Source organism: Leopardus geoffroyi, chromosome C3 (genome assembly GCF_018350155.1).
Source record: "Leopardus geoffroyi isolate Oge1 chromosome C3, O.geoffroyi_Oge1_pat1.0, whole genome shotgun sequence".
Classification (NCBI taxonomy): Eukaryota; Metazoa; Chordata; class Mammalia; order Carnivora; family Felidae; genus Leopardus; species Leopardus geoffroyi.
Window position 1 is genome coordinate 73814308 of NC_059338.1, and position 25600 is coordinate 73839907.

The 25600-nt window shown below is 49.1% G+C and overlaps 1 protein-coding gene across 6 annotated transcripts in view; it reads left to right on the top strand.

The window, feature by feature from the left end:
• TRAPPC9 (trafficking protein particle complex subunit 9) overlaps nt 1-25600 on the top strand; it is a 573855-nt gene that overhangs the window by 69018 nt on the left and 479237 nt on the right. For 5 of the 6 annotated variants that reach the window (XM_045453562.1, XM_045453564.1, XM_045453567.1 and 2 more), the window contains 2 exons: nt 8794-9010; nt 12978-13121. In XM_045453562.1, coding sequence (XP_045309518.1) covers nt 8794-9010; nt 12978-13121 — 361 coding nt within the window. The remainder of the gene's footprint in view (nt 1-8793; nt 9011-12977; nt 13122-25600) is intronic. The other variant, XM_045453565.1, reaches the window with a different exon arrangement.

Genomic DNA, 25600 nt, shown 5'->3' on the forward strand with positions numbered 1-25600 from the left:
AAACTCTGAATCTTGTTCGAAGGGAAAAAACAACCCAACCTGAGGATTTAGTTTCAAGTTGTCCTGGCATGGGAGTGACCATAAACTCTTGGCAGAAATATATAAATCCTCCTGGGATGAGAAATTGTGTTTTGAATGAATCAATGAACAGTTAATACAAAAAGGTCCTCATATGGTTCTGAATCAGGATGTCGGAGCCCAAATATATCAATGTTGCCTTTCTCCCAAGGTTTCATTTAAATATCCAAAAAGATTTTTTAGAGGAAAAAGCTATCTTCATAATTATATTCATTGATATTGTAGTATGCTAGGAATTCAGAGGTGAATATGAAACAGTCTTCTCTTTTATGGAGCTTACATTTTATTTGAGGAGACAAATCTGTGTTTTTTTTTTTTTTTTTTTTTTTAAACACTTATTTATTTTTGGGACACAGAGAGACAGAGCATGAACAGGGGAGGGGCAGAGAGAGAGGGAGACACAGAATCGGAAACAGGCTCCAGGCTCCGAGCCATCAGCCCAGAGCCCGACGCGGGGCTCGAACTCCCAGACCGCGAGATCGTGACCTGGCTGAAGTCGGACGCCCAACCGACTGCGCCACCCAGGCGCCCCAACAAATCTGTGTTTTATGAGCTTGGTGGAGGGAGGTGTTTATTACAGTCAGGCAGGAGATAAGAAAGTGATGATGGGTGGGTGACAGTTTGGTTGTATATGGACTTATGTAGTTGGCTTTTAATTCCGGGCTCCATGACTTGTCATTGGAAGGAATAGATTTTATGGTGGATATACTTCAACTCAGGACTCTTCAGAATTAAAGAATGGATGCTGAGAAAGACATAGTCAGAGTTTGTCCAGTTACGCATAAGCTTGCTCAGTCACTAAACCCAAAGTTGGTAAAGGCAGGCAGTGCTTCTTGAGGCCAGGTGATTTGGTTTTTAAGATTACCTAAGAATGAAATCAAGGGAACTGAGATGAGCAAAGTCAAGTGCTCTAGCACTTTTGGGTAGCATCCTTACCAAGGGTTGATAGTCTATAAAGTTTCATCTCTCTTTAATGTTTGTCAAGGTGTTAGGCACATGGTGTATGCACCTGCTCCAGGAGCCTTTTAGGTACCTGCCTAACAGTGCTGGGCACAGTTGCCCCAGTACCACCCCTCCCTCCATCCCTCTTCTTCTCGGGCACTGGGAACTCAGGAGACTGATTTCTTGTTGGCTTGTCTGTTTCCTCCATGACCTTGTCAACCATCAAGGGACCAGGGCTTACGTAACTTTGTTTTGTTTTGTTTTTAATCCTTTCCCTTTGAATGATTAAAACCAAAAATGGATCCAGTTACTTTAGCAGATGCTTTTTAAAGAAAGGTCCTTGGTACAAACCTCGTAACCCTGCTTTGGGATGCAGGGAAGAAAGTTACGTTCTTTCCTTTCCAAACTGTTTTGACACGTATGTATGGAAATTTTGTGTAATTTTGAAGATATATTTTCTCTCTGTATAATTATGGCTAGAAATAAATGTGGATAGAAACAGAATGTGTTTTCCACACTTGAGAATGTACGGTCCCTGCGGTTTTCTGCCCTGCTATGTCACAGTCATCGCTGGTAGAGCCATCACCGGGCTGTCTCACAGCGACTGCCGCTGCCTTATTCGTCAGGTCCCCGCAGGTTCCCATGTTTGAGAAGGCTGATGGCCGTTGAGGCATTTTCTGGAACATCTCTGGCTGGCTAATTTTGAGTTAACACCAGTGACATCAAAGGCGTTAATTAGTTAACAATGGTATTTCCCATTTCCTGCACTCTCACTAGGAGTTTTAAGCCTGTGCTGACCACACACAGTATTTCATTTAGTCTTCCCGATGGTCACGAATGGATTTTATTACCTGCATTAATAAGGAAAGCGCCAGAGTTAGTGATGTGCACATCTGGAACTGGCACTTGGGTCTTTCTGATTCCTGTGCCTATCCCATCCTTCCAGACAGCCAGCTTTCTGTTTGTTAATAGCACAGCTTTGTTTCCAGTGGATAAAACGGGTGTGAACGTGCTTTCAAGTTGGGGAGGGAATGGTTAAGTTAGCATTGGAATTCCTCAGAGCCCGTCCTATGAGTAAAGCTACTTGTCTTGAGTAATCTTTCAGTTACTTTCCATTGGAACTTCATGCAAATGTCTGGGCCCTGTGGGCTCAGCTGTCATGGCCGTGCAGCCTATTGAAAAACTAGAACAAGATGTGTTGATTAATACTCCCTAAAAGAGCAGCAGATCTGAAATGAATTTGGGAATTTGATTTCATATCAAAATTTGGTGAAGCTTGTGGCCTAAAATTTTGCCTGGGACTCTTTTATATTCCCCAGATTCTTGTGCTGTGGATGTCTCTGCTGACCTAACATGGCTTTTCACAGGTCCCATGGGCAATGAGGGGCTTTTCAGTCAAGTGTTTTCCGGGGGCTCTGAAGCAGTTGTGCCCAAGATTTTCTGGGGCTTGAAGTGATTGTAGTTCCATTTATAGTGTTTATCGTTTGGTTTCTTATTATGTTCAAATGATATAAAGAATCAAAGAGTATATTACCGATGAGAGTATTCCAGTGTTTCATCTTTAAATGTTTTTTTAATGTTTATTTATTTTGAGGGAGAGAGAGTATGAGTGTGCAGGGGAAGGGCACAGAGAGAGGGAGAGAGAAACCCAGGCAGGCTCCATGCTGTTGCGTAGAGCCCCATGTGGGGCTCTATGCCACAAACCATGAAGTCATGATCTGAGCTGAAATCTAGAGCCAGTGGCTCAACCAACTGAGCCACCCAGGTGCTCCTGGTCTTTCATCCTTAATAGTGTCCATGAAAGAATCAGTGGGAACTCTTGAGGGATTAGAGGCCACGGCTTCTCATCTTGCCTTGGCTGTCATCCTTATTTTAGATGGTGGCCTCGTTGAGCATACTGGCTGTGACTACTAATATTTTACATCCCCCAACATCTTTTACCGTATTTAAAACCAAAGGATACAGTTGATGGTCTGGGAGTTTACAGGTATGTGCTGAAAGCATTAAGTACTCCTGCCTCTCCTGTGTAGACCTCCTTAGTCTCCTGCCCATGATTGCACCTCACTGCGCTGGCATCTCTCTGCAGCTGGTACTGTATGCTAAGAGGGCAAAGACCTTGTCCTTTAAATCCACATCCCCATGGATCCTGTACCTAAGCATAAAGCTTCTACAAGAGAACATAGGGGAATATATCTGGGACTTTGGAGTAACCAAAAGTCTCTTAGGCAAGGGCACAGAAAGCTTTAACCATAAAAGAAAAATAAACTGAGCTACTTTACAATTGATAAATTAATAAATTGAGCTCTTTCACAATTTCTGCTTATCAAAAGACTCCTTTTGGAAAATAAATGTGCATCAGACTGGGAAAATAGAACATTGAGAATATATAAAGAATTCCTATGACTCAGTAATAAGACAAATGATATAACTTTAAAAAATGACCAGATGGGGCGCCTGGGTGGCGCAGTCGGTTAAGCGTCCGACTTCAGCCAGGTCACGATCTCGCGGTCCGTGAGTTCGAGCCCCGCGTCAGGCTCTGGGCTGATGGCTCAGAGCCTGGAGCCTGTTTCGGATTCTGTGTCTCCCTCTCTCTCTGCCCCTCCCCCGTTCATGCTCTGTCTCTCTCCCAAAAATAAATAAACGTTGAAAAAAAAAATTAAAAAAAAAAAATGACCAGAAAATTTGAACAAATGCTTTATGATAGAAGATATAGAGGCGGCCAGTAGTTGTATGGAAGCATGTCTAACACCATTAGTTATCAGGTAAATGCAAACTGAAGCCCCCAGAATGACTGAAATGGAAAAGACTGATAACATCAAGTGTTGGTGAACATGTGGGGCAACTGTAATTCACTTAGGTTACCAGTGTGAATGTGAAATGATGCTTCCACTTTAGAGTATGTAGCTCAACGTAACAAAGGCCATATGTGTCAAGTCCACAGCCAATATCCTCTAAGATTAATAATAAGACCAGGATGTCCACTATTGTCACTTTTTTTCCACATAGTACTAATAGTCCTAGCCACAGCAGTCAGACAAGAAAAAGAAATAAAAGGCATCCAAATTGGTAAGAAAAAAAAAGAAAACTGTTACTACTTTCAGATGAGCTGATACTATCTATAGAAAATCCTAAAGATGCCACCAAATATCTACTAGAATTAATAACTGAATTCAGGAAAGTTGTGGGACGTAAAGTCAATATAGAGAAATTTGTTGCATATCTATACACTAATAATGAAATAACAGAAAGGAAGATTAAGAAAACAACCTCATTTACAATTACATCAAAAGAACAAAATTCCTAGGAATAAACTTAACCAAGGAGTTGAAAGACCTGTACTCTGAAACCTATAAGAAATTGGTGAATGAAATTGAGATGACATAAATAAATGGAAAGATATACCATGCTCATGGATTAGAAGAATTAACATTGTTAAAACTCCATACTACCCAGAAAAATGTACAGATTCAAAGCAATTCCCATGAAAATATCAATAGTATTTTTCAGAGAACTAGAACAAAGAATCCTGAAATTTGTGTGGAACCACAAAAGACCCCAAATAGCCAAAGCAGTCTTGAGAAAGAAGAACAAAGCTGGACGCATCACACTTCCTGAATTCAAACTATCCTAGAAAGCTATAGTGATCAAAACAGTATGGTACTTGTACAGAAACAGACACATAGATCAGTGAACAGAGAGCCCAGAAATAAACTCAGGTTTATTTGGTCAATTAATCTATGACAAAGGAGTCCAATGCATACAATAGGGAAAAGACAGTCTCTTCAATAAATCGTGTTGTGGAAAGTGGACAGCTAGCTACATGCGAAAGAGTGAAACTGAACCACATTCTTATACACCGTATATAAAAGTAAATTCAAAATGGATTATAGTCCTAAATATAAGGCTTGAAACTATGAAATGCCTAAAGGAAAACATAGGCAGTAATCTCTTGGACATCAGCCTTAGCAACACTTTTCTAGATCTGTCTCCCCAGGCAAGGGAAGCCAAACAGAAATAAGCTGTTGGGACTACACCAAACTCAAAGGGTTTTGCACTTGCAAAGGAAACCATAAAACAAAAAGGCAACCCAGTGAATGGGAGGAGATATTTGCAAATGATATATCTGATAAAGGGTTAATATCCAAAACAGAATTCATATAACTCAAAACCAAACAAACAATCTGATTAAAGACCTAAATGGACATTTTCCCCAAAGAAGACATCCAGATGGCTAACAGACACATGAAAAGGTGCTCAGCATCACTCATCATCAGGGAAGTCCAAATGAAAACCACGATGAAATGCCACCTCACACCTGTCAGAACGGCTGTTATCAAAAAGACAAAAAAAAAAAAAAAAAAGTGTTGGTGAACACGTGGAGAAGAGGGAGCCCTCGTGCACCGTTGGTGGGAATGCAAACTGGTGCAGCCACTTTGGAGAACAGAATGGAGGGTCCTCAAAAGTGTAAAAATAGAAGGACCATATGATCCGGTAATTCTACTTTTGGCCGTTTACCTGAGGAAAATGAAAATACTGATTTGGAAAGATACACGCACCCCTGTGTTTATTGCAGCATTATTTATAGTGGCCAAGGTGTGGACGCAGTCCAAGTGTCTGTCTGTAGACCCACATGCACACACTGCAGTGTTACTCAGCTGTGAAAAGGAATGAAATCTTGCCATTCACAATAATGTGGATGGACCTAGAGGACATTATGCTAAGTGAAATAAGTCAGACAAAGACAAGTAACATATGATCTCCCTTACATGTGGAATCTAACCCCCCCCCCCCGCAAAATGAACAGACGATAACAGTGAAAAGACAAACAGACTCATATATACAGAGAATAAACTCGTGGTTGCCAGAGGGGTGGCTGGATGGGGGAAATGGGTGAAGGGGATGAAGAAGCACCAAATTCCAGCTGTGAAATAAGTGAGGCACAGGGATGGATAGTACCGCGGAGGGAACATGGTCAGGTGATACTGTAAACCCTCTGTGGTGATAGATGGTAGCTACACTGATTAGAATGAGCATTTGATAAGGTCTGTAATTGTCAAACCTTTATTTGTACACCTGAAACTAATTTAATATTTTCGGTCAACTATAGTTCAATTAAAAATTAAAAAAAATTTCATATGAAAAATGATGCCTCTCTGAAAAGAAATCCTGCACGCATTGGCAGTCCTTCTGTGTTTCTCCCCTGCTTCACCCCAAACCTGGGAAATCACCGTTCTATTTTCTGTATTTGCCTATTTGGGACATTTCACAAAGAAGGAATCAATCATACAATATAATCTCTGTCTTTCACATAGCATAGTGTTTTCAGGGTCTATCAAAGTTGGGGCGTGTATCAGTATTTCATTTTCTTTTTAGTGCCAAACGATTTTGATTATTTGGATATACCACTTGTTGTCTGTCCATTCTTCAGTTGATGGACATTCACCTTGTTTTACTTTTTGGCTATTATGAATAATGCAGCTGTGAACATTCATGTGCAAGTTTTTGTGTGAATATATATATTTTAATTTCTATTTGCTATATACCTGGGGTGGAATTGCTGAGTCATATGATGACTCTCTGTATAATCTTTTGAGGAACCACCAAAACTGTTTTCCAAAATTGCTGCACAATTTTACATTCCCACCAGCAGCGTATGAGGGTTCCAGTTTTTCCACACTTATTATTACGTGTTTATTATGTTAGCCTTATTAGTGGGTATGAATGGTGTATGTTTGTGGCTTTGATTTTCATTTCCCTGATGGCTAATAATGTTGAATATTTTTTATGTGTTTATTGGCCATTTGTGTATCTCCTTTTTTAAAAAATTTTTTTTAAAAATGTTTATTTTTGAGAGAGAGAGACAGAGTACGAGCACTGTGAGGGGCAGAGAGAGAGGGAGACACAGAATCCGAAGCAGGCTCCAGGCTCTGAGCTGTCAGCACAGAGCCCGACGCAGGGCTCGAACCCACGAACCAAGAAATCATGACTTGAGCTGAAGTCGGACGCTTAACCGGCTGAGCCATCCAGGCGCCCGCTCGTTGCCCATTTTAAGTTGGGTTGCTTGTCTACCTATTATTGAATTGTAAGAATTCTTTTTTCTATGTATAAATCCTGTATGAAATATAAAAAAAATGATGCTTTCACTTTAGAAAATGTCCAGTGGTCGTACGGGGGGAGTGGTGGGGGACGGAGATTGAGTGTGAATGTGACTAATGCAGGAGAAGAGGGAGATGACGCAGTGGAATCCAGAAAGGCGGTGAGGATTTAGGGAAGAAAGAGGCTGCTCACACTGGAGAGCAGGAGGCCCAGTGTCTGGGAGGGGTGCTGGGTGGGCTGCTGCCGTGGGGGGACACGGGCCTGCCTGTTACTCTCTTGTTCTGCCTGGAATATCCGTGCCTGGCTGACCCCTACTTCATCCCCACCTCCTGGAGAGTCAGCCCTCATCTGTGTTTCATCGAACTCTGAGCAGTTCTTCCTACATTTCTTCGCTGTTGTCTTCCCTGAGGGCAGGCGTCTTTCCCTGTTCTGTTCCCTGTCGTGAGCCCAGCCCCAGGGGCAGTGGACTCCAGAAGGCATTCAGTGAACAGGTGTCGACAGAATGAGAAAACACACATCAGAATTGTCCCATTTGGCTGGGTCACAGGTAGGCAGCAGGCCTGGGGTTACGAGGGTACACTGGTGTGCCAGAGAGGGCTCTGGGTTTGTGGTTGTAGTACCCAGGGGCTTCCCAGTGTTTCTGAGAAGGGGTGACGGGCTCTGAGCTGTGCCCCAGGAACACTGGTCTGGCGCGTGTCTGTGAGTGGATAAAGGAAGGTCTCGAACACTGGTTGGGAGACCATTTAGATTCGTCTTCCAGGTGAGGGCCCAGGTGAGGACCATGGAGGTGGGCATGGAGAGGGCACTGAGGAGCACAAGTTGGTGGGGCCGCCAGGCTGTGGTTCTGTGCTCACAGAGGTATCTGGGCAACAGGCTGATCAGCAGGGCCAGCAGAGGGACCGAACCACCTCCTTAAGCGGCATAGCCCTGAGCAGCAGGGTGGGCGGGGACCAGCCTCCCTCTTTACAGGTAGCTGTGGCACAGTGAGGTCAGCAGAGCCCTGACCCGAATTCTGGTCTGGTCTCTGACACTTCTGGACTGTGTGATTTACATGGCTGTTAATACCTCTCTGAGCTTCAGATTCCTTTATCTGTGAGCTGGGGTACAAATAGTTGATGGGATTGTTGTAATGATTGAGGTGCAATAGATTTGCTGCCGTTTGAGAAACAGAAGTTGTTACTGCACCACGGGGGTGTGGGGAGAGTCCAGGCAGGTCATGGATGGAAGAAAACTTTCTGGAAGTGTGAAGGCTGAAGCCCAAGTCAGGTGTTGTGGTTGTTAACCGCTCATTGTCTGGTTATGTGGCTCCATATGTTTTCTGCTTTGAAAAGTTGCGTGTTTGATGGAGGTCCCTTCCGAAACCCTAGTGTCTCGGTGAACTGTCATTCCTTTTCTTTTCTAAGGGAGCTAAAAGCGGGTGCCATGTGCTGCATAACAAATGCCTTTATTCCAGAGTTACGGGCCTTACTCGCAAAAGGACGGGATGAACTTGAAGAGATGGGTCTCCTAAAGGCCTTGGGACTTGTGTGTATCACCGTTTCTGTGCTTTTCCGGGTAGTGTCTCCAGGGTGTGGGAACTCGGCCTGGCCCTGCCTCAGCGTTTCATCGTGTCTCTGTTTTATGAAACAGCTCTTTTTATGCGTTTCATTTCTCAAAAGCTTTTTCTTCCTTCTTCAGCTCTCCGAAGAAGAAAAGATCCAGCGATACAGCATCCTCTCTGAGCTCTACGAACTGATTGGCTTCCATCGGAAGTCCGCGTTCTTCAAGCGCGTGGCCGCTATGCAGTGCGTGGCCCCGAGCATCTCGGAGCCCGGGTGGAGGGCCTGCTACAAGCTGCTCCTGGAGACGCTTCCCGGCTACAGCCTGTCGCTGGACCCCAAGGACTTCAGCAGAGGTATTGGAGGTCTCACTGCTGCAACTGTTTGGCCCAGTTCCCCATGCATCGTTTGAGCACTTGCCCTCCCGGTCAGACAGCGTGGTTGGCGATGGGTGGGGTTCAAAACGACCAAGCCCCCGCCTGCCCTTGGGTACTTACGAGCATACTTATGATGATCTAATAAACAAAGAGTAGTGCTTTGCTTGGGGGCTGGCGTTCTTTTGGCTGGTCCCTGTCCTGGCCCTGGTGGTAGAGATTGGAGTTCAGGGCAGAAATAACCGGCAAGTCGTGGACGCCTGTGGGATTTACATTCAAAAAGCTCAGTGTTGTTGGTGGAAGAGGAGATAAGGCTGTGAAGGTGGGTACAGGCTCAGTTCAGCCACCTTCCAGAGAGGTTTCGTGGGAGGAGGTTAGCGCTCGGGAAAAGGGCAGAGTTTTTAGAGCAATCACACAGTTGTTCTGTACAGAGAGGATAAAGGGTATTTTAAAAGTTTCCACTTGCACACTGAATAGAATCCCCGTTTACCATGCTTCAGAGAGACAGTAGGCAAGGTCGCCGTTGCTTTCCAGTTACCTTTTTTTGGTGCCCTTTGAATGTAACTGCAAGCTGGCTCCAGAGGGAGAGCCGGCTACCCAGGCCTTCTGTGAGTCACCAGCAGTTGTCTGATGTGTCCTGTGAAACATAACATCTGAGAGTCCAGGGTCGGAGGCTTCCTTCCGGACGCTCTTCCCTGTTCCTCACTGTTTAACTGCCAGCCGCCCTTGGGTCTCAGCTGAATGTCACCTACGCAGAGAGGTCCCCCAGGGTTCCTCAGCCTAAGTGGAACCTGTTTATCTTTCCTCTTTCATCGAATCCTGTTGTTCCTCCTTCTGGCACCTTCCATAATTTGCACGTGCATTTAAAAATCAGTTGGGGCGATGGTTTCACATATGCTTCCCACACTAGCCTGTGTGCCCTGTGGGAGCAGAGCCCCCGACTCCCACTGTGTCCCCTGGCCAGCACACGGCAGGCGTCCCAAAGCCTAGTGAGCGGCTACAGCTTCGTGTGTTGGTTGCCAGTTGTCGAATAGAATTTCTTGATCTTAATTTTTGAATGAGATGGACAAGATAGGTTTCTTTTAAAAAGTACAACAAACGAGCACATCTTCAAGTGATTCGGTACTTTTTTAGCCTTTTGTTTGGGAGGGGACACTTGCCATCGTTTTGTGAAAGAGGTTGAGACCGAAGGTAAAGAAGTGCCATCAAATAAAGTAAAAATGATAAATGTTGGCTGGCTATATTTTTAATAAGAAATAAAAATCACTTTGAACTTCATCTCCGCTGTTGCTCTGGACCACTTCAAACATTTCTCAGAGAATTAGATGGAAATGTTCTCAAACCCTGAACCTGCGGATGAAAGTAAATTGTATTCTCAGGACCTGAAATGTATTTCTATTTCTTGAAATGAGCATTTTCCCTAGCTGGTTACAGAAAGTGAGGGTAGGCACACAGAAGCATACGGTGTTGTATTGGCCAGCTCACAGGGCTGCGTATTATCATTTTAATCTTGTGTTACTGTGTATGAGGATTTGTGAATATGCTGTGTATATGTGCTGTGTATGAAGATCAGCCTTTTCCTGAGTGAGGGATTCAGTCTTCCCCAGGAGCTTTTACGAAAGAGACTGGCAGGGCAGATGGGTTTGCTTAAAGGCAATTGTTGACGTAACAAACTCTCAAATTGGGAGAACTTTCTGAATGCAAGACTGTTGAAAATGTTATCACTTGGTCATATGTTGCAAATCTGTTTTAAGAATAAAGAGAGTCACCTTTTATTGCGGGAGCAGTTTGAATCACATAGAAATTGTGTCTTGTACACTATTTAGTGTTAAGAAAATTTGTGCTCAGCCTTACTCATAATTGCCTGTGGCAGGAACTGTATCATTATGTATTAAAAAAAAAAAATCAGCATAGGGATATTTGCCCGATGTTTAAGTGAGAAAACCTTCTTGATGTCCTAGTGTTGAGATTCGTTAAATTGGGTCATTTAGAATTCATGGCTTGGTTACTCATGAAATTGACTTCAGCTTCGTAATCCTTTTTAAAATCTCTTATTTCGTTTTGGCGTTCGGCCTTTGCTTCTTTTGACAGTGAGGAAGTATTGCAGGGACTTGTCTTTCTCTGTGTCCCCGTGGTACGAAAAGTGCTGCTGTTTTCCATTCCCAGTGGTTTTTGTAAGACAGACTCTAGGGTATGAGGTAGATTTTGTGGTGTGTGTGTGTCTGTGTGTGTTCATGCACCTCCAAGACTTTCAGTTTAGAAAATTATTATGAAGTAACTTAAATATATACAAATTAAGGAGAATAGTACAATGAGCCCATCACCCAGAGCAAGTGATTATCAAGAGTGTGTCACTTTGTCGTCGGTGGAAGTGTTTAGGGCAAATCCCAGAAATCATGTCATTTTACCCTACGTGCTTAAGTTGCATGCCTGAAAAAGAGGGCATTGCCTTTCATGAGGCTTTCAACTTGACCCACATGCTGTGAAACCCCACCGTGTATCAGGCATCCCACCAGGCGTTAAAGATACTTGGGTGAGTAAGACACAGTCCTGGCTCCCAAGGAAATGGTCGGTGGAAGGCATAAATCACGAGGTTACAGGTGCTTCACTGTACCTGCCAGATAACGCCTGTGGGGCCGAGTCTGTGCACGATACGGCAGCAGGACATGAGAGGGAGGGCTGGCCAGCCGCGTGCGGCAGGGCAGTGGGCGAGGAGGTCAGTGGGGGCTGTGACTGGAGCCCTCAGCCTTCTCTCCCAAGCCGTAGGGCCCCAGACATGCAACACTGTGCAGTGACGTGTGTTGGCATCCCATTACAAGGTCTCCTTCATGAGGGATCTCCAGGTAGAAAATATTTAGAAGTAGTAATTGTTGCCAGAGGGAGATGGAATAAATAACTCTAAGATTCTGCGGTCTTAAAGAGGTAATTTTCGATGGCTGTGCAACTGACTCCCTCACCTTAAATTTATTTAAGAGGAACAGCTGCAGAAGTCTGTTGGTAACCTTTTTTTAGCTGTCTGCCTTTATGAGCTTTTCTTATAGGCTAAAGTAAAAAACAAACAAATACATTTTCTAATGGCCTTGGTGGTTGCTAACGAAGGCCCATCAAGTACCAGTGTTTCTTTGAAAAAAGTTGTGTATCTAACTCAAATACATGCCATTGGAAACATAATCTTTTATTATAACCTTATTGTAATGATTTCTAAGTGGTTATTTTTATTTATTTGTTTGTTTAGGGGGAGAGAGAGAGAATATGCAGGGGAGGGGCAGAGAGAGAGAGGGAGAGAGAGAATCTCAAGCAGGTTCCGCACTGTCAGTGTGCAGTCTGATGCGAGGCTTGGTCCCACGAACCGTGAGATCCTGACCTGAGCCGAAATCAAGAGTCAGACATTCAACCGACCGAGCCACCTGGGAGCCCTTCAAAGTGCTTATGTTTACATTGTGTCTTCATAGAAGAGAAAAAGTGTACCATAAACCATTTTTTTTAACTGTATGAAAACACCTATCCCTTATGAGTTCTTTCTGGGGTACGTGAACACGGCACATTTCTCTTGTTGTCCTTTGGTTTGATAGTCGAGGCACTTGTCTTTATTTTATTTATTTATTTATTTTTCAACGTTTATTTATTTTTGGGACAGAGAGAGACAGAGCATGAACGGGGGAAGGGCAGAGAGAGAGGGAGACACAGAATCGGAAACAGGCTCCAGGCTCTGAGCCATCAGCCCAGAGCCCGACGCGGGGCTCGAACTCACGGACCGCGAGATCGTGACCTGGGTGAAGTCGGACGCTTAACCGACTGCGCCACCCAGGCGCCCCGAGGCACTTGTCTTTAAATCACCAGGTTTGACACATGCCATCGCACGTGTTTCCACGGAGGCTCGCGTCTTTGGCTCCGTGGCCGGTGCCCTCCTGGAGCCCTTTGAGAACCTTCTGTGACTTCCATCCCACAGGTACACACCGAGGCTGGGCTGCTGTCCAGATGCGTTTGCTTCACGAATTGGTCTACGCCTCCCGAAGGATGGGGAATCCTGCTCTTTCCGTCAGGCACTTGTCCTTCCTGCTGCAGACCATGCTGGATTTTTTGTCCGATCAGGGTGAGTGAGTTCAAACTACCGCCCTTTTCAGCACTCTTGGCTCTGGCCCCCGTAAACACTGGGCTTAGGTCTAGGTGGGTGACGCTTTCCCATCCTCCGCGTCCTCTGCTCCCCGTGCTGCCCTCACTGTCCTCCACGGGTGCCTGATGCTGCTGCCCAGCATTCCCTCCCCTCCCGGACCCTCTCTCACCCCACTCTGCTGCTTCTGTCTCTGGCTGGTGCCGGGATGCGGGATGCGGGATGCCCCCCCCCCCCCCCCCGCCCCGCACAGGCCCCACTTCCCTTTGCCTACATTGTATCAGACAGAAATGTCCAAGTAGAGCGTGTATATAGAGAAGTGCCTGGTTCATCAGAACGTAGCTCAGTGCATTTGCCCCCGTGACTGTTACCGTTTCTGTAACTGGCAGCTGGAGGGGAAACGTGACCAGAACCATAAGGACCCCTGTGTGCCCGTCAAGGGCGGCTTCTGTCTTGCTCTTACAACCAAGGGTGCCGTTTGCCTGTGTTTGTACCCATGGCATCATGTGGTATCTCTGCCCAGGTGTCAGGCGACTTTCTTTTGGGCCCTTCCGTCGGTCGTCTGCTCCTATGGTTACCGGGTGGCATCTGTGTTTTGGGTTTCGGTCATAATCTGTTTATTTCCAGCCCAGATTCCACCCTGGGTCCAGACACTTGTCCACTTGCAGGGCACGGCCCTTTGCCTGTGCCACAGCCACTTGGAAGGGAGCACGCCAGCACTGGAGCTCCGTGGCGTCCCCGCCCCACTGCCCCTTCTGCCGGGGCCGCTCAGCCAGCCCGTGTGTGTTGCTGGTTGGGCCCTGTGCCCTCTCTGCCCTGGAGATGAACGAGTGGGGAATTTATTCAGAAGTGCTCCTGGGATCAATAACCGAAGGAGGCGAGGTGGGGCACAGGGAGCTGAGCCTCTGTGCAGTGTCAGCAGAGGCTCCGCCGGCCCACGGAGGGCTCTGTGCTGCGACGGCCCGGCAGTGCTGGCCTGCACTGTCGAGAAAGCCAGGCCCGGTGCCCGGTCCTGCTGTGCCTGCCGAGGCAGTTTCTGGAGACGACTCCCACAGCTGCGTAAGGCCTCGGCTGACCCCGTGGGACTCTGAAGCTAGGATGGCCCTTCAGAGAGACAGCTTGCTGGGTGGTGAGGGGCCAGGCCCCACTGCTCCCACTGCCGGGTCCTAGATGCACCCTGTTCCCAGGAGGGGGCATGCTCGCCCCAGGAGGGGGCATGCTCGTGGGCGGGGTGGCTCTTTCTAGCAGAGAACAGTCCGGAGAGGGCAGCACTCCCATCCCTGGTGGTGCGCCGCTGTCTGCCGCAGAGCCGCCCCTCCTTCCAGGTGTTCCTGCGGGGATCTGCCACGGTTCGGCCACCACACTCCTTCACCGCGCATCCTCTGTCTTCACGGCTTTAGCGTTAGTGGGTATTCCTCCCCCTCTGCCTGCTGATTTCCCCCGACTGCTCTCCTTTCCTGCGGTCATAACAGTCTCCTCTGCTCCAGGATGGAAGGGGGGTGTGAGGCTTAAATGCGTTAGTTCCAATAAAGCATTTATCCTGGAGCTTATACTACAACTGGTAATGGTTAGCTTCAGAACAAGTACTCAAGTTGGCATGCGATTGCCTTTACAAAACCAAGAAAACAGTCGGTCTGACTCACGCGCTTTTCTAAAACGGGAGAGGAAAGGGGTTCTTTCGTAGCTGTTACAGCACAAGTGCGGCGCTGTGTTTTAAGCAGAAACAGTTGAGGACCTTGGCTCAAGGTGAAGCTCAAGGGTGCGTCACAGGCTTGGGTGAGATTCCTCTTGTGGGACCTCCTCCTCCACGTCCCGTGTGTCCTCGAGCTTCAGGCTGGCCGCGCGGACTTCACGTTGTACCTACCACATGTGCCCATCGTGTGCCGTTTTCTGTGTCCGGTGGCACCTGCTGGAACTTGGGACTGTCATGTTCCTCAGGTGACTTCCACAGCGGTCTCGGAGCGAGGAGCTCCCGTAACATCTCGCTGCTAATGCCCTTGACGCGCTTGCCACGTCCCGTGGTTATTTGTATCTCTTTGGGCTTCGCTGCACAGACAGAGTCCCCCACGGATGGCGGGACAGCTCGTCCTCTGTGCCCACTTGGTTTCCGCTGCCTTTGGTGCGGCATTTGAATTGTGTTTGTCTTCCTGCCGCCTGCAGAACTCGGCCATTGAGGACTCGCATGGCAGCTGGCTTCGTGAATGGTCCGCACCTTGGTTTCTCTGAAGCCAGGGTTGCAGACGAAGGCAGAGTTCCCAGAACAGGCCGTCTCTAGTGTCCAGTGGTGATGCAGGCATGGGTCTGCTGCACTGAACGTTTGCTTTGCGATGGGCGACTGGCTCTCCTCACCGCCCCCCTCTCCCCGAGGGTGCTTGAACCGCCCCCTGCCCCAGCAACCGTGACAACATAGTGTCCAGTCTGAGTGGAACCTGCCCGCTGGGCCTGAGAGTTCTGATCCGTGGCACGTGTCCCTCCCCACTCTCGTCACGGCCCTGCTCTCTCTCGGTACCGCTTTCCCACATGCCTCACCTTTAATTGTGTGCCATGTTGCACGACCGTGAGTCGTGAGGACGGGGCCCCACGTCCTTGTCCGGAGCTGCTCACACCTTCGTCTGCTTCTTCTTGCAGTTTTTTCTCTTAAATGTGCACCCCCTGTCCTGCAGCAGGGCCTTTGTGCTCCCGCCCCCCTCTCCGTTCCCTGTCACCAAGTGACTCCTCCAGGTATGGACTCCCTCTTGGCAGCTGTTGGCAGGTGCCGGCATGACCAGACCCTCCCACTCTGTTCTCTTCCTCTGTGCGCTGCTCACGGCTGCGGTGAAAGATCCGCACATCGCTAGCTGGTCACCGTCTGTCGTCCTTCCTGGAGCTCCGGGGAGAAGGAGCTTGCTGGTGATTGGAGGTCATGTCCGTTGGTGATCTAAAGACCTTGAGTTTGAAAGCAGAGGAACTTGGGGCGTCTGACTGTTGAGCAAAGAGTCGTCTCCTTAAAGGCCTGTGTGTAATGGTATTTGGGTAATTGGAGTCTTCGGAGAAAAGGACAAAAGTCAGGAGGTCTCAAGAGTTCTTTCCTCTGATGGCTGTAACCTCGGATCGATAGTGACGTTCTCCCTGGGCCTCCATTTTCTCATTTGTACAGCTAGGGTGGCACAGTTGTGAGATAGTTTGTTATTATTTTAATGATCAATATTTTAGTTTATTGGATGACCTTTCCTCTGGAGAGCTCATGGTATCATTTATACAGTTGATAGTTAACATTTCTACATATTGCTGCATTGAAATGAAGTGTGGACTAGGAAACAGCCAAGAAAGAAAGAAATGACCCTGGGCTTGAGGGAGGGTGCTTTCTAGTCTTCTTGTCCTACGTCAGACTGCTTGGGCGTTTGCAAGGTGAAGGTGCCACGATCTGGGGCTTTCTTGCCCTTCCCTCTCCCACATGTACCTCAACTGTGTGCAGATCTGAGTGAACTCGTAAGATACGAGGACGGTTGTTAACACAAAAGGCTTCAGTTCCCAGCACTCTTGCCAGTTTTTGCAAGATGAAACTACTAACTTGAGGATGTATGGACATTTCTTGGGAAGCGTGACCACGTTAGCCTTTTACGATCACTGATGTGGGGTCGCTTCTCCTGACTGGGCGTGCCAGCTCCCGTGGCATCGTGGCAGTGCATTGCTGAGCCCCGTGGGCTGTAGGTGCAAACCTGGTCCTGTGTGCTGCCCAGGGGCCCTTTGAAAAGGAGCGGGATCCCTGACTTCACGAAGGCTCAGCGTGGCGGGTGCCCCTTCCTGCTCTTACTTGCCTGTGCCCTGGCCGTCTGCATCTCTGCCTGCGTTCTGGGCCACGCCTGTTTCTGCCGCCTTCTGACTGTGACACCCCCTTCATGGAGCCTACCCTGCTCACGTGGTCCTGGCTCCCAGCGCTGCTGGTCTGTCCCCTCCACCCCTCCCGCCCCCACAGCCTGTGAGCTCCTCAAGGACAGGGAGTATCCCCTATACCTGGCCCAGAACCTGGCTCCTGGTAGGCCCTGTGATGCTGCGGGGTGAGTGGGGGCTTCTGTCCCGTTCAGTGTGCCCCTGCCATGCTGCCCAGCTCCTTTGTCTTCTAGCTGGCCACTTTAAGAATCCCTCTAGCCTTTGACCTTCTGCAGCAGGGTTCGGGAAGCCACTGCCCGGGGGGCCAGCCCCAGCCCGCCACCTGATTTTGATTCTTGTGTTGGTGTTTCTAGGATGGCTTTATAGTTGCTGACACCCATTCCCATGGAAAGTAAAAGGCTTGCTGCTTTCACATCAAGTTACTTAAAGGCAAGGGGAAAAATTAGGTAGAGATTGAATCTGACAGATTCAAATGAAAAGTCCCAGATGAGAGGATAAAGATTAGCCACACAGTACGTGTGCTCCATGAGTGCGGTGCAGAGAGATGCCCCGCTTTAAGTAATTCCTGTTGGTGCCTCGTGAACAGACGGAGGGTGGGGGTGGCGGTGCTGCTGGGACTGTGGGACAGCCAGTGAGTGAACCTGTGTTAGGGAGCTTCCTCCATCAGACTTGGTGCAGCGTGTTATGGCAGCAGACAGGGTGATGTTCTTGCTGTAGGTTCAGATGCTTCGTTAGTGAAATTTAAACTTCGCATGGTTGCTTGGGCTTGTCCCTGCTGGGGACTAATGGGTTTTTGGGTGTTACTGGGTTCAGTATTTTGCTGGAGGCGACTGGGTCGAAAACCTGTCAAAGCTGCAATTTCTTATCTACTTGGCAGGATTCCTGTAGATTAGAGAACAGGTACCTGGATTGAGTGCAGTGTGTCTGATGCAAAGAAGTACCTAAAAAGTGTCCTAGGACATTTCTGTTTCCCGCCCAGGGGACCAGGACTCCAGCTCCTTGGTCAGAGGTCAGTGGTTCTTTTGCCCGAGGTGCCTTAAGAGGACCCGAGAGAAATGGAATCTCAGGTGCCTGGGCGGCTCAGTGGGTTGAGCGTCCGACTTCGGCTCAGGTCGTGATCTCATGGTGAGTGAGTTCGAGCCTCGTGTCAGGCTCCGTGCTGACAGCTCAGAGCCTGGAGCCTGTTTCAGATCCTGTGTCTCCCTCTCTCTCTGCCCCTCCCCCACTCATGCTCTGTCTCCCTCTGTCTCCAAAAAAAATAAACATTAAAAAAAATTAAAAAAAAAAAAGAAATGGAATCTCTCATCAGGAGAACGGCAGAGTGCGTGCAGAGGGCTGGTCGGCCTGCAGATGCTCTGAGTTGTGTCATGGGTGATGCACAGTGGCATCATCCCTCCCATCTGATGGCAGCGGGGAGGGGGTGGGGGGCAGGTGGGAAAGCGGGGGGAGGGCCAGGGGAGGGCCGGGCTGCCGAGGAAAGGCGGCCAGTGGGTCTGGCACTCGAGCGCGTGCCGTCTCCTTCCTGGCTGACGTCCCGCACCCCACACTGAAGTTGTTGGGAATGTGCCCGTTGCTGCCCTGCCACTGAAGGTGTGGAGTGAGATCAGGCAGTCAGGTCGTGGTCCCGCTGGAGGAGCGCAAGAATCCCAGTCGCTGTGGTCTAGAACGTGAACTCGATTGGCTGTTAGCGCCCGAGGTCGCTGGCCTCTACCCCTGAGGTGGTGTGTGGGGCGCCTCAGGGCCCGGAGCTCAGAGCTAGCCTCAGTTTCCCTGTCCTAGAACGGGATTACAAGGTGCATCTTGTGAGGGTAGTGTGAGAGTGAGTGAGGTAATGCGGGCCAGTGCGGGCCTCTGGAGTGGCCACTGTGTTGCCCGTCCCCACCCACAACAGTTGTCATGCTTTTCCTGTGGGAACTCGAGTATCTTACTAGACTGTATGTTTTAAAAGAAAATGTGTTGGGAAGGCACTCGCCACCATACGGTTCACCCACTGAAGGTGCCCTGGTACATCCCCAGGGTCATCTGGCCGTCAGACACTGTCGTCCTCCCTGAAGGTGGCCTTACACCTGTCAGTCTCTGTCCCCTCTCAGCCCCCGCCTGAGCCCTCGGGAGGCATGCCAAGGTGCCCCAGAAATAGTTTAATGTTTATTTTTGAGAGAGAGAGAGAGAGAGAGAGAGAGAGAGCGCACGCACAAGCAGGGGACGGGCAGAGAGAGAGGGACACAGAATCCGAAGCAGTGGGGCTCAAACCCACGAGCTGTGAGATCATGACCTGAGCCAAAGTCGGATGCTTAACTGACTGAGCCACCCAGGTGCCTCAAGCTGGGTACCTTTGAAGAGGTTACCGAAGCCTGGTTTCCTGGTCTTTTTTATTTTATGGGAATGAAAATCCGTGCCCTACTCAACTGTGAGAGCCATTGTGAAGCACAGGTGGGATGGGAGATGTGGGGGCTTTGCAGGTGTTGAGAGCTACTGCTCATTACCGTGGTAACCACTCCTTCTTTGTCCCCTCTTTTCCCTCCCTGTCCCCCCACATTTCCTTGTGTCATCCATCAGTCCCATGTATCGCATTCTGAGTTGCCACAGACTTGGATTGAATGCCATTGTCTTTATGACTTCCGTGACCTTGGACAAATAATTTAACTTCCTTCAGCCCTAGTCTCCTTGCCCGTACACTGGGGACGAGAGTGTCTCACAGGCTGTGAGTCTTACACGTTTGGCGAAGTGCCTAGGGTGGTGCCTGACCTCGTCGTGTGCGTTCAGTGGTAAGAACGTTTTAGGTGATTATCTCTAGAGAACCGGCTTGAGGAAGAGCGCTGGCTAAGGGGAGAGAGGAATCCGTGTAAACAGGTGGGTACAGGAGCATCATGGGGCAGTTGACAGTTCTTTTCAGAGGTGGAAGAGTGTTAGGGGTGATGTTCCATGAAGAAGGTGACCTTGACCTTGAAGAACAATTGGTGTTTGCCAGACCAGACTGAGCAGAAGAAATAGTGTCACTTAGAAGATCTTTGTCTAATGCTGGTGGAATTAAGAGTATTTGCTGTGTTTAGGGCAAGCTGGCAACGGTAGCTTGGTGGCAGTCTGTTGTCTGGGATTTGGGGAAGCAGAGTGGATGACCAGTGGTTGTACCGTACGACCCAGCTGTGGCGGTCCTGGGTGTCCACTCAAGACCCGAGAAAGCACGTGTGCACACAGACACTTGGCCACCGGTGGTCACAGCTGCATTGGGCGTAATGGCCCTGAGATGGGACCAGCACAAGTGGCCGTGGACAGATGAATGGATGAAGAAGACGTGGGGCGTCCTACCTGGATGACTCTCTCTTCCTCATCCCTTCCTGCTTTCCTTTTCCCTGCCGTCCTTCCTTCCTTTGGCTAACTTGTGCTCATCCTTCACGTTTCAGCGTAGACACCATGTTTATACTTTCCTATGAAGCCATTCCTGGGCCCCCAAGGCCACCTTGGGTTCCTCTGCGGTGTCCCTACTGGCGGATGTAACTTGCCTACAGGAGCACTTTGGATCCGCTCTGTGTCTATTGCTTGTCTAATGGACAGACTGCCCGCTGGGGCTGCAGGGTCTCTAACCGGCCATTTCTCGCCCCTGGCACCTCGTGGCGTGCATTGGCGTGCACGTGTTCTTGAGTGCACAAATAACACACGTTTTCCTCTTTTCAAAAACAACTTTATTGAGATTGAAATCACGGACCATACAAGTCACCACTTAAAATGTACACTTCACACTTTCGTATGCTCACAGATATGTGCACCCCCATCACAGTCATTTGTAAACATTTTTATCACCTCAGAGAGAACCCTGTCCCCTGCAGCCGGCTAGGGACACGTGTTGGCACTCACGTCGTGTTGAATGCATTCATCGTAAGTACTTTGGTTTGCTTGCTTTCTTTTCCTGGCCCGCTCTTGCTGTTCCTGTCAATGCCGTGGTGAACATCTTCAGGTCTTTGGCTTTTTTAGCAGGAGGGAGATTTTATCTGGAGAGGGCTCATTGGATCAGTCATTTTGGACGTTTGTATTGCTGTGGAAGCATATTGCCAAATTGCCTCTGGAAGCTTGGTTCTGATTACACTGCTGGCAGTGTGCTGCCGATTCAGTACGTACAGGGTGCTACCTTGGTGTTTTAATTTGTATTTTCTTGGTAACTTGCAAGGCTGAGTATTTTTCCTGTGTCTGTATGCTAATTATGTGACTTTCACATGAAATCCTTCCAGTGTTCTCATCACCTTCCTGTGTCTTGCCTCATTCGAGTCTCATTGGTGGGGTTGGGAGGCAGGTAGGGTCCCAGCCCCCAGCCTGTCGAGGTTGCTGACATTTTGAGATGCCTAGTAGTTCACCCAGAGACTCCCAGTTATTCAGGGTAGGCAGACTCTAGAAGCCGGCTTTCAGCCCTCGTCAGAGGACATATGCACAGCTAACTATAAAATCTGTCCCGTGCCATAATAGACCTGGATGGTGCCCGGCAGCATAAAGGGGTTGGGACGCCTCCCACAAGCGTTTCACTGGACTAAAGCAGAAAGTGTCAGGAAAGTGTTGTAAACATTTTTATGGTGGTCTCCCCAGCAGACCTTGACATTGGACACAGAGATGCCACCTGTGTCCCTGAGCAGGCCCCCTCTCCCCTCCCTTCCTTGCTCTCCTGGCCCCTTCCACTGGGGCCGCCAGGACTTAGGCTCTGCTGTGGCAGATGCCCTGTTTCGGCTCAGCCTTCTTTCCTTCCTGAATGGTCCGTTAGCCTTCTCCTGTTAAGCTGGTGGCTCTTGAGCGTGGGGGTTTGGAAACATGTGGGCGTGTCCTGGATGTGACTGTGGTCACATGTGTCATCTGCACTCAGTCGCAGGGAACAAGCAGCCCCGGGCAGGGATGAAGACAGCCGTGCATTCAGGGAGCCAGCAGCACCCTGGGAAACTGCTCTCCCCTGAGGGCCCTGCTTCTCCTATAGCTCGAGTCCTCGCGGCCTGGAGCTGGGGTGCAACCCTTTCCTGTTGTTGCTTCTGGAGTCCTCCTTCAGAAACCCCCACTCTTCACATGGGCACGTTGTCGGGACCCATCACCCCTGCCTTGCCTTTCATTGGGGTCATTTTCTTTTTTTTTTCTTTCTTTTTTTTTTTTTATTCTTGAGACAGGGAGAGACAGAGAATGAGCATGGGAGGGGCAGAGAGAGAGGGAGACACAGAATCCGAAGCAGGCTCCAGGCTCTGAGCTGTCGGCACAGAGCCTGACGCGGGGCTCGAACCCACGAACCATGAGATCATGACCTGAGCGGAAGTCGGAGGGTCAACCGACTGAGCCCCCTGGGCGCCCCAGTTGGGGTCATCTTCAAACAGCCCGATCGTCCTCCTCACTCTTTGATACCTTCACCTGCTGGCCTGCCCTCCCCCGCAGCAGCTCCGCTGTCTCTGTTCTCCATGACCTGAGTGTCCCTGGGCAGGGTCCGTTCAGCACTCTCTTGCTCTTGTCCATGGGTGCTTTCTCCTGGCGGATGTCAGCAGGATTCTGTCCATGTGTGCAGCTCTCTCCTGTCCCTGGTGTCGAGCTCTGCACCCCGGACGGCGTGCCCCTCCTTACCCCGCTCGGCCAGATGCTGAGGCCAGAAACCGGGAAGGCAGTCCTGACTCTTTCTCTTCCCTGTCAGACCCTCCTCTGAGTCCTATCAGCAGGTCCTCAGGGTCTCACCTCCTCAGTAGACCCCCGATGTGGCCGCTTGTCCCCACCTGCGTCCTTACAGACACAGGGGAAACCACTGCGAGGTCTCAGCTGCCCCTTCAGCCGCCCGGGGTCTCCCTGGCCTGGAGCCCTGCACCTGCTCTCACATTCGTTGCTTTTCTGCTTCAGACCGTCCATGGGCTCCCGTCATGTTGAGGAGTCGACTGGCCCCACATCATTCCCTCCTTAACCCCCCAGACCAGCCTCCTTCCATCCACTGCTCAGCTTCAGGCCTTGTTGTTTTTGTCTCTGTCCTCCCAGGAAGCTTGTTTCCACCCTGTCTCTGGACCGTGTACTTGGTTCTTTCTGCTTGAATCGTCTCCCTAAGATGTTCGTGCGACTGCCTTCTCTGTGTCTCTCGGGTCCGAGTTCACGTGCCCTGTTCGCCGTCTGCCTCATGGCACCCTTATCTCTTTGCCCTTTTGTGGTGACTCGCCCTCCTGGCCGGAACACGAGTGTGCTGGGGGCAGGCTCCGTGTCCTGGGCACGCTGCCACCTAGGACCGTGTGGGGCAGGTGCCGCTCACTGTTTGTTCACTCACCGTCCAACGAGGGAAGTTGTCCAGTTTCCCTCCACCTCCTCTTTCCCTTTTATGAAGTGGGCACCCAAGCCCGCTTCTTGTGGAACCATGAGGATTAAGACCCATCATCCCTCCTCCGTCTGCCTTGCGGCCGGCCGGAGGCTCCCGAGGCCGAGTCCCTCCTCTCCTGTGCATCACTCAGCTGTGTGTGGATTCGGGTATTTGGTGCAGATAACACTTAGCCCTTGGGGGAAATACTCACATGTCAAAAGAAAATGTTGCTGAGCCAACCGTTAGCTCAGAATGTGCCGGACCAGTTCCAGGGCCCCACTCTGGAGCCAGGACCCAGGACTCAGGAGTCTGTGTTTCACCGGGACCCCTGCGAGGCCAGAAGAGCCGGTGTGCTCCAGGGGCTGGGAAATGGCCTTTGAGAAGCAGTGGGGTATTTTTCACGGAGTCCTCGTCACTAATTCCTGAAAACCAGCATCTTTCTCTTGCCTTCCTTAGTCATTATTTCTTTGGTTAGGAGGTGAAATACACAGGCTTGCTGTCCTCAGAGGGGGCCTCTGGTGTCCCTGCTCTGTGGGAGCCAGTTTTCCCAGATCACACTTGTGGCTTGACACCCAGTGAGATTTCTTTTTTTTTTAATTTTTTTTTTTTTCAACGTTTATTTTATTTTTGGGACAGAGAGAGACAGAGCATGAACGGGGGAGGGGCAGAGAGAGAGGGAGACACAGAATCGGAAACAGGCTCCAGGCTCTGAGCCATCAGCCCAGAGCCCAATGCGGGGCTCGAACTCACGGACCGCGAGATCGTGACCTGGCTGAAGTCGGACGCTTAACCGACTGCGCCACCCAGGCGCCCCTTTTTTTTTTTTTTTAAATTTTTCCAGTGAGATTTCTTGTAGGAAAAGTCATGCAAAACTACACGATGGCGTTACATTTATAGATTTGGCAAAATGCTTTCATTGAGAGGAGAGCCTGAGGTTGACGTGAAGTCGGAGTTGTCGAGGCCAAGTGTGTGTCGGCAAAACCTTCCTCTGTGAGGGAGTTGGGAGAGCAGGCTCAGGACTGCACGGTGTCAGGCGGGACGAGGCGCTTACGGACAAGCCCACCTCTGTGTCCCCACCCCCATGCTTTCTCGCCTGCCGCAGTTGTAGACTTTTTGTGAATTACAGTTTTTTGGTGACCTTTTGTACTTGAGGGTATGTTAATATGTCTCGCTGACATTTTTTGAATTTAAGTAAATTGTGAGATGGTATCGAAAACAGGGGCGCCTGGGTGGCTCAGTCAGTTGAGCATCCTACTTTGACTCAGGTCATAATCTCACGGTCCGTGAGTTTGAGCCCCGCATCGGGCTCTGTGCTGACAGCTCGGAGCCTGGAGCCTGCTTCCAATTCTGTGTCTCCCTCTCTCTCTGCCCCTCCCCCACTCACTTTCTGCCTCTCTCTCTTTCTCTCTCAAAAATAAACATTAAAAAAAAAAAAAAGAAAATAAGAATACATCATTTTACTGGATTTTGGTATCAGAGATTATGGAAAAAATAACATTGAGAGTCTCCTATAATGGGGACTAATGGATGAAAACCCAGGGCTTGGGTTTTAAACTCCACATGTTGTAACTTATTCCCATTAGGAGACATACGGTCTTCAGATATAAGTTTTACCTCCCAGCTTTGTGTAGCAAGGCATCAGGAACTGCGATACGAACTCTGCCCAGAAATGAAGGCGTAATTTTTAAATTGTCAAGGTAATGTGTATTATTTGGCTTCACGTTTTCCATTCCTGTCATGCTTTTTACCCCTCGTAGGTTTTTTTTCCAGATGGCACCTGTGGTTTCTTCGGAGGTTTTCATTGAGGTGGCTTTCATTTTTCACCTGGGTGGGGAGAAGGGAGGATAAACGTATGAACCCTTATGTGGGAGCTCCTCCACAAAGGGTATGATTTGTTTCCCCCGCGGTTTATACAGTCCCTTTTGTTTGTTCGGAAACAGACAGAAGGGGCTGAACCCAAACGGGGCAGAAGTGAAGGGAAGCTTTTGACTTCTTGTAGTTGTGTTTGAAGAGATAAATACTGTGTAGCACAACATAATAAGTACCTGCTAGCTAAACGCATTCTCGGTGGAGAAACCACACATGTAACATAATGAGCAGAAAAACTCTCAGTGTGTCAAAATCCCAAATATATTAGCGGACTTAGTAGTTATGGGAAAATACTAATTTGCCAAGTTTTACATGAACCAGAATAGAACACCCTGGGGTGGTATCACGAGGGGCCCTTTGCGTGTAGCCTCGACAAGACTCCGTGGGTCACATGGGGCGCGCTGTTGGCCGTGGGGTGCGGTCTTGCTGTCCTGTG